Source organism: Ictalurus furcatus, chromosome 28 (assembly GCF_023375685.1).
Source record: "Ictalurus furcatus strain D&B chromosome 28, Billie_1.0, whole genome shotgun sequence".
Lineage (NCBI taxonomy): Eukaryota > Metazoa > Chordata > Actinopteri > Siluriformes > Ictaluridae > Ictalurus > Ictalurus furcatus.
This window is the reverse complement of record NC_071282.1, coordinates 2,833,361-2,848,355: the sequence shown is the minus strand read 5'-3', so window position 1 is coordinate 2,848,355 and position 14,995 is coordinate 2,833,361. Positions and strand designations below refer to the sequence as shown.

General features: G+C 37.4%; 1 protein-coding gene across 1 annotated transcript; it reads left to right on the top strand.

Annotated features, from left to right (window-relative positions):
• Positions 1 to 719: 719 nt before the first annotated feature.
• si:ch211-284e13.9 (uncharacterized protein LOC566600 homolog) lies at positions 720 to 4,154 on the top strand. Its single transcript, XM_053617886.1, has 3 exons — positions 720 to 766; positions 1,742 to 1,792; positions 3,155 to 4,154. The coding sequence occupies exons 2-3, from the start codon at positions 1,766 to 1,768 to the stop codon at positions 3,626 to 3,628; spliced, it is 501 nt and encodes a 166-aa protein (XP_053473861.1). The 5' UTR covers positions 720 to 766; positions 1,742 to 1,765; the 3' UTR covers positions 3,629 to 4,154.
• The last annotated feature ends 10,841 nt before the right edge of the window (positions 4,155 to 14,995 follow it).

Here is a 14,995-nt window from a genome sequence, read left to right as displayed (position 1 = left end):
ATATGAGCAAAGAAGATTTTGTCTTAATAAAGAATTGTCTTTATTGTTTAACCTTTTGATCTTTTCTTCAGAAAATAAAACAAATACTCTGCTCTCATGGATATCAAACAAATGCAAACAAGGTGTTAAATGTAAGTGTACAACAATTACTGGCATCCGTTTAGTCAATACTAATAATAGTGCTACATCCCTTTGTCAAGATAACAGCTCTGAGTCTTCTATAATGCCTGATGAGGTTGGAGAATACATGGCGAGGGATCTGAGACCGTTCCTCCATACAGAATCTCTCCAGATCCTTCAGATTTCGAGGTCAAAGGGTTAACTAATAAAGGCAATTTTCACAACCTTCTTTGCTGATATTGACCAAGGGTGGGAATATTATTGGAGGGCACTGTATGTTTATATACAAACACAGTAAGAGATTGGATGCATAATATTATGCTGTAAAACTAGAGCATAACACAAAAAGCCACATCAAGGTCAAACTGACCTCATTATAAAAAGTATAAACAAGTGTCTTAAGTCACTTATTATGATTTTCATCAAACATTCTGCTTATGTAGCCTGCACAAACCACATGAGCTAATGTTTTACTGACATTCATCAGTGGTGCCAACTATAGTAGGGAGAGAAAGCGAAAGTATGAATTCTGCAGGAATTCCCCTGCTTGTTTTGTCCCTCCTGTAAAAGCTAACTTCACAAACACTACCTCAGTTTCAACAAGAGCGTGTGTGTGAGACGGAGGTCTATCTTTACTGAGTCGCAGGTATGGATCTTCTTTAAACTTTAAGCCTTTTTTTGTTTCTTGACAGGAGAGATTCCATCAGCTATAGGCTCAGAGTCAATAAATCACACTCAGCTGTATTAACTAGTTGCTAACTTGTTTGGCCTTTTCTAGCTTTAGTTACATAGTGAAGTGAAAGTAGTCTACAATTATAACTCATTTAATAACCACTGTATATAATTTAAGAACCACTGTCGTAACTTGGGTTGTATGTGTATAAACAGTAGCCTACCTACTGTAGGGTTCTTCAAAAGGGACTTTGTATAGTTAAGGGTTTCTAGCTTTTCTAGTTGGGAACTCTTTCTAACATGGAAACACTTTGTTTCCCTAAAAGTGTATGTAGCTGGGTGGCTATTTATTTATTTATTTATTTATTTAAAAAATGTCAGTTTATGGGGCAAACCAGTGAGGTTGTCTTTATGGAATGTCTGTTATAGTATGACCATCATATAGGCTAAGAGCTGTGGGTTAAAAAAAAAAAAAAGGTTATAGTTAATACATAAAACTATGTTAGGGGCATTTGACTGATCACATTTGTTTGTAATGGCACAGTGCAGAGAGAAAATGCTTTCATTTTCTCACATGAGGTGTTGTCTTACGGAAGTTTCTGGTGTTCTGATCAGATCATTTTATTTATAACTTCCTCATTATACTTTTCTTATACTGCAGGACATCAATGAACGTTTTGTTGATGATTTTATTTCAGCTACTATTAACTGGTTAACCAAACGGCTGACCGGAAAAAAGAACAATATTAGTCCAACACTTCATATTGAACTTAGAAACGTAGTATTAATAATGAATGTGGCTGCTTTTGCTAGTCCAGTTTGGGCCAGCTGTAAATATCCAGTCGGATTCTTTATCTTTGTGCTTCCTTTCTTTGCTCCTATTAACTTGTGCTGTCTGTTTTATTCCCCCTTTACACATTACCATCTTCTCAGTCTGTCTAATCTATAGGTGCTACCAAGAAGGATCGAAGTCATGAGCCATTCCACGACAAAGCCAAAGGTGATCTCTGCACACCCTGTGTGACATCACAGCATTTAGTGCATGCTATTTTCAGGGTCTAACCCTAGTAGGGAACTGAGTGAAAGACTTAAGCTAAGAAGAGCTATTTTAGGGCATCATGCCGAATTGTGTGCTTAGCTGTGACGCAAGTATGTAAGTAAATAAGGCTATGTTCCAAACCGGTATTCAGTAGGTCTATATTAGTAGTATTTTTGGAAGCAAGGTGTTTTTTTTAAGACAATATTGCTATATCAGCTTGATAGTCTCCAGGCCAAGAATGGTCCAAAATCTACTCAAAGGCTGATTTATCCATCCATCCATTCATCCATCGATTTTCTATACCGCTTATCCTACTGGGTCGCGAGGAACCTGGAGACTATCCCAGGGAGCATGGGGCACAAGGTGGGGTACACCTTGGATGGGGTGCCAATCCATCGCACGGTACAATCACACACACATTCACACACCCATTCATACACGACAGATACTTTAGACATGCCAATCAGCCTACCATGCATGTCTTTGAGAAACCGGAATACCCAGAGGAAACCCAAAAAGCCATATCACACCCAAAGCAGGGCATTACGGCACCTTGACCAGTAAAACCTACATCAACATATGTCCATTCATGTTTAGTTAAATATATAGGTAATATTAAGTTAAATATAAACTATTATTTACACTGAACGAATAAATAAATGAGCTCTAATGTAAACTTATTGGGTTTTAATTTGAGGGAGGATGCAGTGCAAAACAAATAGTAAAGAAAGATCTGTTGATTGTTACTAGGTTTATTGAAGGATGCTTGTTTGTTTGCTTCATAGATGTTTGTTAAAACGTTACGAAATATATTCTCATGCTCATTTTAATTGCTAAGGAAGTTGACTGGGCCAAGTTTCAGACACAACTTTTGCAGGGTGCTTACTAAAATTCTTGACAATATATTAAAGGAATGTTCTTATATATTTTTCAGGAAAATGTTTATTTCTTGTAAGGAGCAGCCCATACATTCCATAATATCAGCCCATACATTCCATAATATCAGCCCATGCATTCCATAATATCAGCCCACACATTCCATAATATCAGCCCACAGATTCCATAATATCAGCCCACGCATTCCATAATATCAGCCCATGCATTCCATAATATCAGCCCATGCATTCCATAATATCAGCCCATGCATTCCATAATATCAGCCCATACATTCCACAATATCAGCCCATACATTCCATAATATCAGCCCATACATTCCATAATACCATAAGCTCATACATTTCAAGTCAGTGCAGTCCTAATGATGTTAGAAAGCCCTTGTCTCATTTCGACTTATATCTTCTTCATGCCCTCCCGTTCCTCCAGTGTCCAGGTTGCCATCAGGATGTTGTCACGGATTCAGAAAGGCAGTGTGTTGTGTGCAAATTGTGTTCCAAAGAAAAACGTCGTGTGTTTATTTTCTGCTGGGATTGTCAGAGAGAGTGGCCACGCAGCACTTCATCAAACAGCTCCTGCACACAGCCAAACTGCGCTCTCCGGGCTGCTCTGATCTCCGATAAACGGATCAGTAATCCCAACAGTTCAGCAAAGGGATGCCCCTATTTCAGGGCCTGTCCTACGTGCAATGCCCTGCTCACACACAACGGACAAGGCTGCCCCAACATTACATGCCCTAAGTGCTCCACAGGATTCTGCTTCCGTTGTCTTCGCCCAGGATGCTTTTTCAGAGACTTGGATTTGATTCCTTTCATAAGGGAGAGGTACAGGTTGATTGGACTTCCACAGCTTCAACAATGTACTATAGTAGATAACAGTCAGAGTCTGATGGCACTTTGTTAGTAGAATCCCTCTGTAGGAGGCAAACAAAAAATGTCTACCATACAAATACGTACATTTTCACACTTGTCTACAGACGCATTTAGGTTTTACAGACAAGGTGTCAGAACTCTGCAGGGGTCGGGGGTCAAGTCTTTCGGAGTAGGGTTGGGAATCTTTAAAATACAGTTTAGGTCATACTGTGCTTCTTTGATATAAAAAATAATTTCACTGATTTGAACTGAAATGTACTTAAATAACTGTACATTTAATCTTTCACTGATATGTGATCAAAAATGATTTGTGTGCACAATGGTAGATGTCTGAGATGAATCTGTAAAATTGTGAATGTGATGAAAAACACAAGTAACCCATGCATTAAAGAGGATTTAAAATTTAAAGTGTAGTTTTATTTTATCGTGCTAAAACTTTGAACTTTGTCTAAATACACAATTTTTCAGGATGCAGATGAATGATTGATAAACTGATAAACACAGCCCTTTCCATCACCAAGTCCAAACAAAGCTTACACATACACACACACACACACACACACACACACACACACACACACTCGTAGTCTGTAGTCAGTCTTGCTGTAGATGTAACTACTTTGTAGATTCACTCATATTAGCCATTCATTATTCCCCAAGTAACCATATATATATATATATATATATATATATATATATATATATATATATATATATATATATATATATATAGATAGATATAGATATAGATATATAGATATATATTACTAAGTATCTAACAGTTGCAGTAGACTATTATAGCCACAAGAGGGCGCCAATAGTATATTTCATCATTAAGACTCTGATCTTTTATAACACTATACAGGTGTACAACAAAGCATAATAGGATAGTAAGATAAGCTACTCTACAGAATGAATAATATACAGGAGCCCATATACTATAGTAGTTAATAATTTCATAGAGCACATTTCATAAAATTACTGCAGTTTAAAGTGTTATACAATTTGCATGTAAATAGAATAAATGTATAAAATAGACCACTGTAGCCTATTAGTACTTTAAACAGCTAAATGGTTGATATCAAGAAAAATATATAAGGATTATATCCTTATAAGTTGCCTCTTGTTTAACTTTAGGAAAATACAGAGGGTTGAAAGTTCAGAACAGACCCAAGAAGAAAGTAATCTGTATTCAAATATTACACAATATGACCTTGAGCATGTTGAAATAACAACAATAATAATAATAACAACAACAACAACCAACCAAACAAACAAACAAAAAAAACAGTCATGTATAGTCTAATCCTTACCAAAATTTTATTTTTAAAAAATGAAGCGAAATACAAAAGGGAACGTATTAAAATAAGGTTATAAATACTGAACCAATTTCCATAAAAGTTGGGATTTTTTCCTAAAATGCAATAAAAACAAAAATCTGTGATTTGCCAAGTCTCTTGAAACTTTAATTAACTGACAAAAGTACAAAGAAAAGATATTCAATGTTCTCACTGACCAACTTAACTGTATTTTGTAAATATAAACAAATTCGGAATTTGATGCCTTCAACACATTCAGAAAAGTTGGGACGGAGGCATGTGTAGTGGGGGGTGTGTCGTGGTTAAAACGTCACCCTTATTAACTATGTGGCTAATGGGCTCTCTCCCTACTACAGTATATAAGTGGTTGTTTAGGCCTTCCAGAATGCGTCATGGTTGAAAACTCGCCCCTTCCTTTCGTTGCTATGGACTACAGAGGTATGTGTTTTTAGCTTTGTTGCTTAGCTGTTTGATGCTAGCGTTGTCCATTTACCATGCGATTTACTTGTTTAGTGTGACGTTGGGCTATTGATTCTGTGTGCAGGTGTGATGTGCTGCTCACTCTCAGTGCGGTGTGCTGTCAAGGCTCCCAACTGTGTAGCATGGTAGTTTAACGTAGCTCCAGGTGGAGCGCCAGCTGTTGACGTCACAACTATTTAAGAAGCTATCATGATTTTCGTATGTGCCATCGTGAGTATCATGTCATCGGATCACGGTAGGTAAAGCATTTAGTTCTATTACTCGAGCTAAATGATTTTGCATGCTTTCCAAATTGAGGTTGTAACACCTGTGTGTTTTTAGGGTCATCGATTTTGCATGCGTTAAGGCGGGCTGAGTGAGATGTGATCGTTTCGGTATAGCTCCTCCCCCTCACTCGCCGAGCCACGCTGCTGCTTGATTCTGCTTGATTTTGTTTGGTTTTGTTGCTTCAGTTTGTTTTGCTTTTACTTATGTTTGTTACTGTCACTAAGATCAGTTTTATTGAATTCAGCTGTGTTGTAACAGACTTTATCAGTTATGCTGATACTGCTATGTGGTAGTAGTGGTTTTGGTCAGCTTTGGTAAACTTGCTACCTGTAATCAGTTTGAGTGTGGGGTTATCTGTGTTTTTGTGACAGTAAGTTTGTCTTTGTGTTTTATTCTTTTGTTTGTCTGCTTTTGAGCTTATTGTAATTGACTTTGTGTTTTGTTTTCTCCTTGTAGGAGCTGAGTGCTTCCTGAGGCTGGGGGGGTTCTTTGCTGCACCTTAGGCTTTACTTAATTAAGGGTCGTCATTATTGCTGTGTTTATTTGCAGTGAATTTTGTGGGTATGATTCTGATTAGTGGGGTGCTTTTCCCTTTTGTATGGCTGGTGCTGTCGTACTAGCCTGCCCTTCATACAGGAAGCCTCAGTCCTCCTATCATTATTGTTAATTTCCTCTTGTGACTGTTTTATTTGACCAATACCTGACTGTGTTGGCGGCCTTTTTTTTTTTTTTTTTTTTTAATAATTCTTGGCCAGTCTTTTTAACTTCAAAATAAAATGTATTTTTGTATGGAAACCCATACCTCTTGCCTGTTCTAAGTGGAACGTATTTGGGTTGTTTTCCCCATTTATTTTTTTCGGGGTGGTGTAGTTGTTGAGAACGAGCCACACTGCTACACATGTTTATCACTGTGTTACATTAAATTTGTTTATATTTACAAAATACCGTTAAGTTGGTCAGTGAGAACATTGAATATCTTTTCTTTGTATGTTCGTCAGTTAAAGTGTCATGCGATTTGACAAACCATAGATTTGTCTTTTTATTGCATTTTAGAAAATAAATCCCAGCTTTTATGACAATGGGGTTAGTAATTAAGGAGGACTACCTGCTTAACTACTGGATGATACAGGGGGAAACACTCAGAACATGAATACTCTCCGAAATGTATTTATTTATTTATTTTTTAAAATCTTATGTAAGAGTGCTTTAGGGAAACATCACGGTAAACACACCCAGTCACAAATTCTCACACAATCTAAGCACACCTCCATCGTCACGTACATACATATGCAACACAGTAAGAGTTTGGATGTATAATGGTATTATGCTGTAAAACTCGAGAATAACACAAAAACACACACATCTAGGTCAAACTGACTTCATTATAAAAAGTATAAACAAGTGTCTCATCCAATGATCTGCTTGTGTAGCCTATACAAACCACATCAGCTAATGCTTTACTGACATCAGCAGTGTAAACAAAGGCTTGATATTGTAGCAAGAGAAAGTGAAAATATGAATTCTGCAGGAATTCCCCTGCTTGGTTTTCCCTCTAAGGTAAAAACTGGCTTCCCAACATTAACCAGTTTCAGCAAGAGCGTGTGTCAGGTAAGAACCTTCTTTAAACTTTAAGCCTTTTTTTTATTTCTTGACAGGACTCAATAAATCACACTCAGCTGTATTAACTAGTTGCTAACTTGTTTGGCCTTTCCACCTTTAGTTACATGGTGAAGTGAAAGTAGTCTACAATTATAACTCATTTAAGAACCACTGTATGTAATTTAAGAACCACTGTTGTAACTTGGGTTGTATGTGTATAAACAGTAGCCTAAGTTGTTGAAGATGGATGGATGGATGGATGGATGTATATAATTTAAAAACGTAACGTATATAATTTAAGAACGTAAGAATGTAACTTGGGTTGTGTATAAACAGTAGCCTACCTACTGTAGGGTTCTTCAAAAGGGACTGGTACCAACAGGTCCTTACGGCTAGCTTTGTGGTGCTATGTTTGTGCCATCAAAAACAGTATAGTGGCATTTGATTGATCACATTTGTTTGTAATGGCACAGTGCAGAGAGAAATTGCTTTCATTTTCTCACATGAGGTGTTGTCTTACGGAAGATTCTGGTGTTTTGATCAGATTTATAACTTCATTATACTTTTCTTATACTGCAGGACATCAATGAACGTTTTGTTGATGAATTTATTTCAGCTACTATTAACTGATTAACCAAACGGCTGACCAGAAAAAAGAACAATATTAGTCCAAGCACTTCATATTGAACATGATTCATTCCCCCTTTACACATCACCATCTTCTCGGTCTGTCTAATCTATAGGTGCTACCAAGAAGGATCGAAGTCATGAGCCATTCCACGACAAAGCCAAAGGTGATCTCTGCGCACCCTGTGTGACATCACAGCATTTAGTGCATGCTATTTTCAGGGTCTAACCCTAGTAGGGAACTGAGTGAAAGACTTAAGCTAAGAAGAGCTATTTTAGGGCATCATGCCGAATTGTGTGCTTATCTGTGACACAAGTATGTAAGTAAATAAGGCTATGTTCCAAACCGGTATTCAGTAGGTCTATATTAGTAGAATTTTTGGAAGCAAGGTGTTTTTTAAGACAGTATTGCTATTTCAGCTTGATAGTCTCCAGGCCAAGAATGGTCCAAAATCTACTCAAAGGCTGACGAACCTGAAGCAATGATAAATTTGGTTTCTACTTACTTGGCCTCGAAGGCATCTCAAACCAAAGCTGGGCATTACCACACCTCTACCAATAAAACCTACGTCAGATTTTTTCCAGCCATGTTTCACAGTGACGCAATTGCCTCAGATAATTTTTTTCCTCACAAACCATTAGTATTTCCTTTTCCACTCAGAAAGATGCTCAGTATTAGGTCAATTCCTAAAGCAACTAGATACAACTCATACATTTCCAAGTCAATAGAGATAACCCTAAAGATGTTAGAAAGCCTGTGTCTCACTTTGACTTATATCTTCTTCATGCCCTCCCGTTCCTCCAGTGTCCACGTTGCCATCAGACAGTTGTCACGGATTCAGAAAGGCAGTGTGTTATGTGCAAATTGTGTTCCATCGCAAAACGTCGTGCGTTTCGTTTCTGCTGGGATTGTCAGAGAGAGTGGCCACGCAGCACTTCATCAAACAGCTCCTGCACACAGACAAACTGCGCTCTCCGGGCTGCTCTGATCTCCAAAAAACGGATCAAAGATCCCAACAGTTCGGTAATGGGATGCCCCTATTTCAGGGCTTGTCCTGAGTGCAATACCCTGCTCACACACTACGGAGACGACTGCCCCAACATTGAATGCCCCAAATGCTTAACAGAATTCTGCTTCCGTTGTCTTAACCAAAGTTGCTCAATGGATGAAGATGAAGAATGTACTATAGTAGATAACCGGCAGAGTCTGATGAAAATTCGTTAGTAGAATTAATCTGTAGGATAGGCATATAGGTTTTTAAACAAAGTGTTAAAGCTCTGTGGGGAATGGGTGGGGGGGCTGGTGTTCAGTCTCCAGGAGTAGGGTTGGGAATCTTTGAAACACAGTTCAGGTCATTCTGTACGTCTTATGATATAAAAAATGATTAACTGAAATATACTTAAACTTGGAAAATGTAATCTTTCACTGATGTGTGATATGTGATCAAATATGATTTCTGTGTGCAAAGGTAAATGTTTGTGAAAAATCTGTAAAATTGTGAATGTGAGGAAAACTGAAAGTAACCCATCCGTTAAAGAGAATTTTAAAATGAAAGTGTGGATTTATTTCATCGTGCTTAAACTTTGAACTTTGTCTAAATACACAGTTTTTCAGGATGCAGATGAATGATTGATAAACTGATAAACACAGCCCTTTCCATCACCAAGTCCAAACAATGATGTCCTCAGGGCAAGATAGAAAGTGCGTCCACTTTATCACCCCGCGGTCACACAACCCGTCTTCAGCCTGCCACAGCTGTCAGTCTTGCTGTAGATGTAACTACTCTGTAGATTCACTCATATTAGCCATTATTTCCCAAGTAACCATATATCTACCATATAGATACACTTTGTCGTACATATAACTATGGACAGTGTTTTATGCCCCATCTCCTCACCCAAAACAAATGACTAAAATGAACTGTACTGTTTCTTGTCACTGGAGAGGTACCCTCAAAGGTACATCTTTACTACCTTTATTATGGACCTTTAGTAGGTGTCTTTATTATTACCTGGAAAAGTGCACGTGTACCTGTATTGCACCTGGAAATATAGTGTAAAGTATTACTCCAAATGCTACTCAAAGAATGGTCAAGAATGGACCTTAAGATCAAACTGTGTACCTTAAATAATTTTAAGCATTACATTCACATTACCATGTAATAGACACACTAATGGTACAGAAGTCGAACCCTTGATGGAGATTTTAATATCTAACAGTTGCAGTAGACCATTATAGCCACAAGAGGGCGCCAATAGTCTATTTCACCATTAAGACTCTGATCTTTCATAACACTATACATGTATATAACAAAGAATAATAGGATAAGATAAGCTACTCTACATGATAAATAATATACCTGAGACCATATACTATAGTAGTTAATAATTTCATAGAGCACGTTTTATAAAATTCTTGCAGCTTAAAGTGTTATACAATTGTACAATAAAACAAATATAAACAAATTTGGAATTTGATGCCTTCAATACTCTCAAAAAAGTGGGGACAGGGGCATGTTTATCACTGTGTTACATTAAATTTGTTTATATTTACAAAATACCGTTAAGTTGGTCAGTGAGAACATTGAATATCTTTTCTTTGTACGTTTGTCAGTTAATTAATGTCGCGTCACAGCAAACCAGTGACTACATTTCCCATACTGCACGGCGGCCTACAAACATGGCCGCCATGGACTGCAATTCCCAGAACTCTTACACACACCTGCACTCAATCTCACACACACTCACTACCACAGTATATAAAAGACTGTTCTAACACTATGACTTTGTGAAGTATTACGTGAGTTTTCCGCATACCAAGCGTTTGTTCTCGGTTCATGTGTTATTGTTTTGATCTCGTTCTGGTTTTGCCTCGTTTATGCCTTTTTGCCAATCACCTGACCCATTGCTTGTTTTTTGACCACACTATTGTCTGATGATTTGGATTTGTCTGCCTGTCTCTCTTCAAATAAAAGCTCTTATCTGCACTTGCGTCCATCCTAACGTCCATTACGTTTATTACGTGACAATTAAGGTGTCAAGTGATCTGACAAACCATAGATTTTTCTTTTTATTGCATTTTAGAAAGAAAAAAAATCCCAGCTTTTATGACAATGGGGTTAATAATTAAGGAGGACTACCTGCTTAACTACTGGATGATACAGGGGGAAACACTCAGAACAGGAATACACACCGAAAACCGTGTTTATTTTTTTGTTTTCAATCTTATGTAAGATAATGCTTTAGGGAAACGTCACAGTAAACACACCCAGTCACAAATTCTCACACAATCTAAGCACACCTCCATTGTCACGTACATACATATGCAACACAGTAAGAGTTTGGACGTATAATGGTATTATGCTGTAAAACTCGAGAATAACACAAAAACACACATCTAGGTCAAACTGACTTCATTATAAAAAGCATAAACAAGTGTCTCAAACGTTCTGCTTGTGTAGCCTATACAAACCACATCAGCTAATGCTTTACTGACATCAGCAGTGTAAACAAAGGCTTGATATTGTAGCAAGAGAAAGTGAAAATATGAATTCTGCAGGAATTCCCCTGCTTGTTTTTTCCTCTAAGGTAAAAACTGGCTTCCCCAACATTAACCAGTTTCACCAAGAGCGTGTGTGAGACGGAGGTCTTTACTGAGTCTCAGGTAAGAACCTTCTTTAAACTTTAAGCCTTTTTTTTTTTTGGTTTCTTGACAGGACTCAATAAATCACACTCACCTGTATTAATTAGTTACTAACTTGTTTAGCCTTTTCCACCTTTAGTTACATGGTGAAATGAAAGTAGTCTACAATTATAACTCATTTAAGAACCACTGTATGTAATTTAAGAACCACTGTATATAATTTAAGAACCACTGTCGTAACTTGGGTTGTATGTGTATAAACAGTAGCTTACCTACTGTAGGGTTCTTCAAAAGGGACTTTGTATAGTTAAGGGGTTTCTAGCGTTTTAGTTGGGAACTCTTTCTAACAAGGAAACACTTTGTTGTCAGGTTAATTTTTCCCCTAAAACAGGTCCTTACGGCTAGCTTTGTGGTGCTATGTTTGTGCCATCAAAAACAGTATAGTGGCATTTGATTGATCACATTTGTTTGTAATGGCACAGTGCAGAGAGAAATTGCTTTCATTTTCTCACATGAGGTGTTGTCTTACGGAGGTTTCTGGTGTTTTGATCAGATCATTTTATTTATAACTTCCTCATTATACTTTTCTTATACTGCAGGACATCAATGAGCGTTTTGTTCATGAATTTATTTCAGCTACTATTAACTGGTTAACCAAGAAAAAAAGAACAATATTAGTCCAACACTTCATATTGAACATGTTTTATTCCCCCTTTGCACATCACCATCTTCTCGGTCTGTCTAATCTATAGGTGCTACCAAGAAGGATCGAAGTCATGAGCCATTCCACGACAAAGCCAAAGGTGATCTCTGCGCACCCTGTGTGACATCACAGCATTTAGTGCATGCTATTTTCAGGGTCTAACCCTAGTAGGGAACTGAGTGAAAGACTTAAGCTAAGAAGAGCTATTTTAGGGCATCATGCCGAATTGTGTGCTTAGCTGTGACGCAAGTATGTAAGTAAATAAGGCTATGTTCCAAACCGGTATTCAGTAGGTCTATATTAGTAGAATTTTTGGAACCAAGGTGTTTTTTTAAGACAGTATTGCTATTTCAGCTTGATAGTCTCCAGGCCAAGAATGGTCCAAAATCTACTCAAAGGCTGACGAACCTGAAGCAATGATAAATTTACTTTCTACTTACTTGGCCAAGAAGGCATCTCAAACCAAAGCTGGAGATTACCACACTTCTACCAATAAAACCTACATCAGATTTTTTCCAGCCATGTTTCACAGTGACACAATTGCCTCAGATTATTCTTTTCCTGACAAACCATTAGTATTTCCTTTTCCACTCAGAAAGATATTCAGTATTAGGTCAATTCCTAAAGCAACTAGATACAACTCATACATTTCCAAGTCAATAGAGATAACCTTAATTATGTTAGAAAGCCTGTGTCTCATTTTGACTTTTATCTTCTTCATGCCCTCCCGTCCCTCCAGTGTCCAGGTTGCCATCAGAGAGTTGTCACGGATTCAGAAAGGCAGTGTGTTGTGTGCAAATTGTGTTCCAAAGCAAAACGTCGTGTGTTTCGTTTCTGCTGGGATTGTCAGAGAGAGTGGCCAGACAGCACTTCATCAAACAGCTCCTGCACACAGCCAAACTGCGCTCTCCGGGCTGCTCTGATCTCCAAAAAATGGATCAAAGACCCCAACAGTTCGGTAATGGGATGCCCCTATTTCAGGGCCTGTCCTGAGTGCAATGCCCTGCTCACACACAACGGAGATGGCTGCCCCAACATTGTATGCCCCAAATGCTTCACAGAATTCTGCTTCCGTTGTCTTAACCAAATTTGCTTGCTGGATGAAGATGAAGAATGTACTATAGTAAATAACCGCCACCTTCTGATGAAAATTCGTTAGTAGAATTAATCTATAGGATAGGCATATAGGTTTTCCAAACAAAGTGTTAAAATGCTGTGGGAAATGGGAGGGGGTAGGGATTTCTATGTGCAAAGCTAAATGTTTTTGATAAATCTGTAAAATTCTGAATGTGAGGAAAACCCAAAGTAACCCATGCATTAAAGAGAATTTTAAAATAAAAGTGTGGTTTTATTTTATCGTTGCTTAAACTTTGAACTTTGAGTCATAAATACAGCTCTTTCCAGGATGCAGATGAATGATTGATTGATTTATTGATAGAATAACACAATTTATACATTGATATAGCAAATAAAGACCAGAAAACGTCCAGCAAGAAGGTACAACATTCAATAAAGAATAAGAGGAATATTTGGGTCACTGATCTAGTCCATTCCCCAATGAGTTGACCTGGTAATGAGCATCAGTGCCTCTGTCCTATCTCTCGTACCACATCTGAAAAAGGTTATGTCTTTCCATAAGCAGATCTAAATGGTAAAGCTCTCTTCTGAAGATTTTTCTGCTTGTTGTATTCTTCATGCTACTCCTTTCTCTAGGTCTTATGCACTAATAAATTATATTAGTATATATGATGTTAAATGTTATTACTAAGTATTCAACAGGCATTTATTAGAGTCACATTTCCGGGGTGAAATCAGGACAGTAGGTTCTACAATGGAATTTTTTTTATATACACTATGCAACATTTGGGAATTTGTGCAACTGTGTATTTAAAAAGGACTTGACTAAAAACAAAATGTTCCTGTTTGAAGTGCAGAATATTTTTTCTGTGGATCCCAGGTCACCTAAAAGAAAAGAAAATGTTCACTATAATTTTGTAAATACTGTAGTTACTAAATAAAAATTGTAATCTAAAACATTATATTTGCGGATAACATTGTGGTATTTCCTCCACGCGGATTTGTTTTGCTTCAATGGTTTATGCTATAAAGTCACCGCAAGTGTTAACTCTTTCTGCAACAATGTAAAATGATGGGCTTTTTGAGATTGAAATCAAGTTGCATAGTAAATTGTAATCAAACACACAATAAGTCTTTCTACTTATCAGCTGTAGCTGTAGGACGTCCTTCGGTAATATGCACTTCAATCAATTTTATTTGATGTGAAAACATCACAAATACAGGTGAATTTATCGAATATTTCTCATTTTTACAAACATTAAAAACATACAGAAACATTAAGGCTACTTCTCGACATTTTTGCTCATTTTATGCTTGAAACGATCTTATTACATTGGCAGATATATTTGCCATTTTTTGTAATAATAAATGCTTAAAAAATAATATCTTCACTCCTCTCTCTCTCTCTCGCTCTCTCTCTCTCTCTCTCTCTCTCTCTCTTTTTTTACAGCGAATTCAGAGTTAGAGTGACTAAATGTTTTTGCCTTTCCTTCTCTCTTTCTTTCTGCTGATGGCTTGTAAGAGGCTTGCAGGTTGAAGATTAGTATAGCACATCCCAAGCTGTCTAATCCTATTACACTGACTGGACCATATCAGTCCTGAGACAGTCAGACACACACACACACACACACACACAGATTTCCAGTGCTGCATATGGCTTATGATTTCACATCAAAAACCATT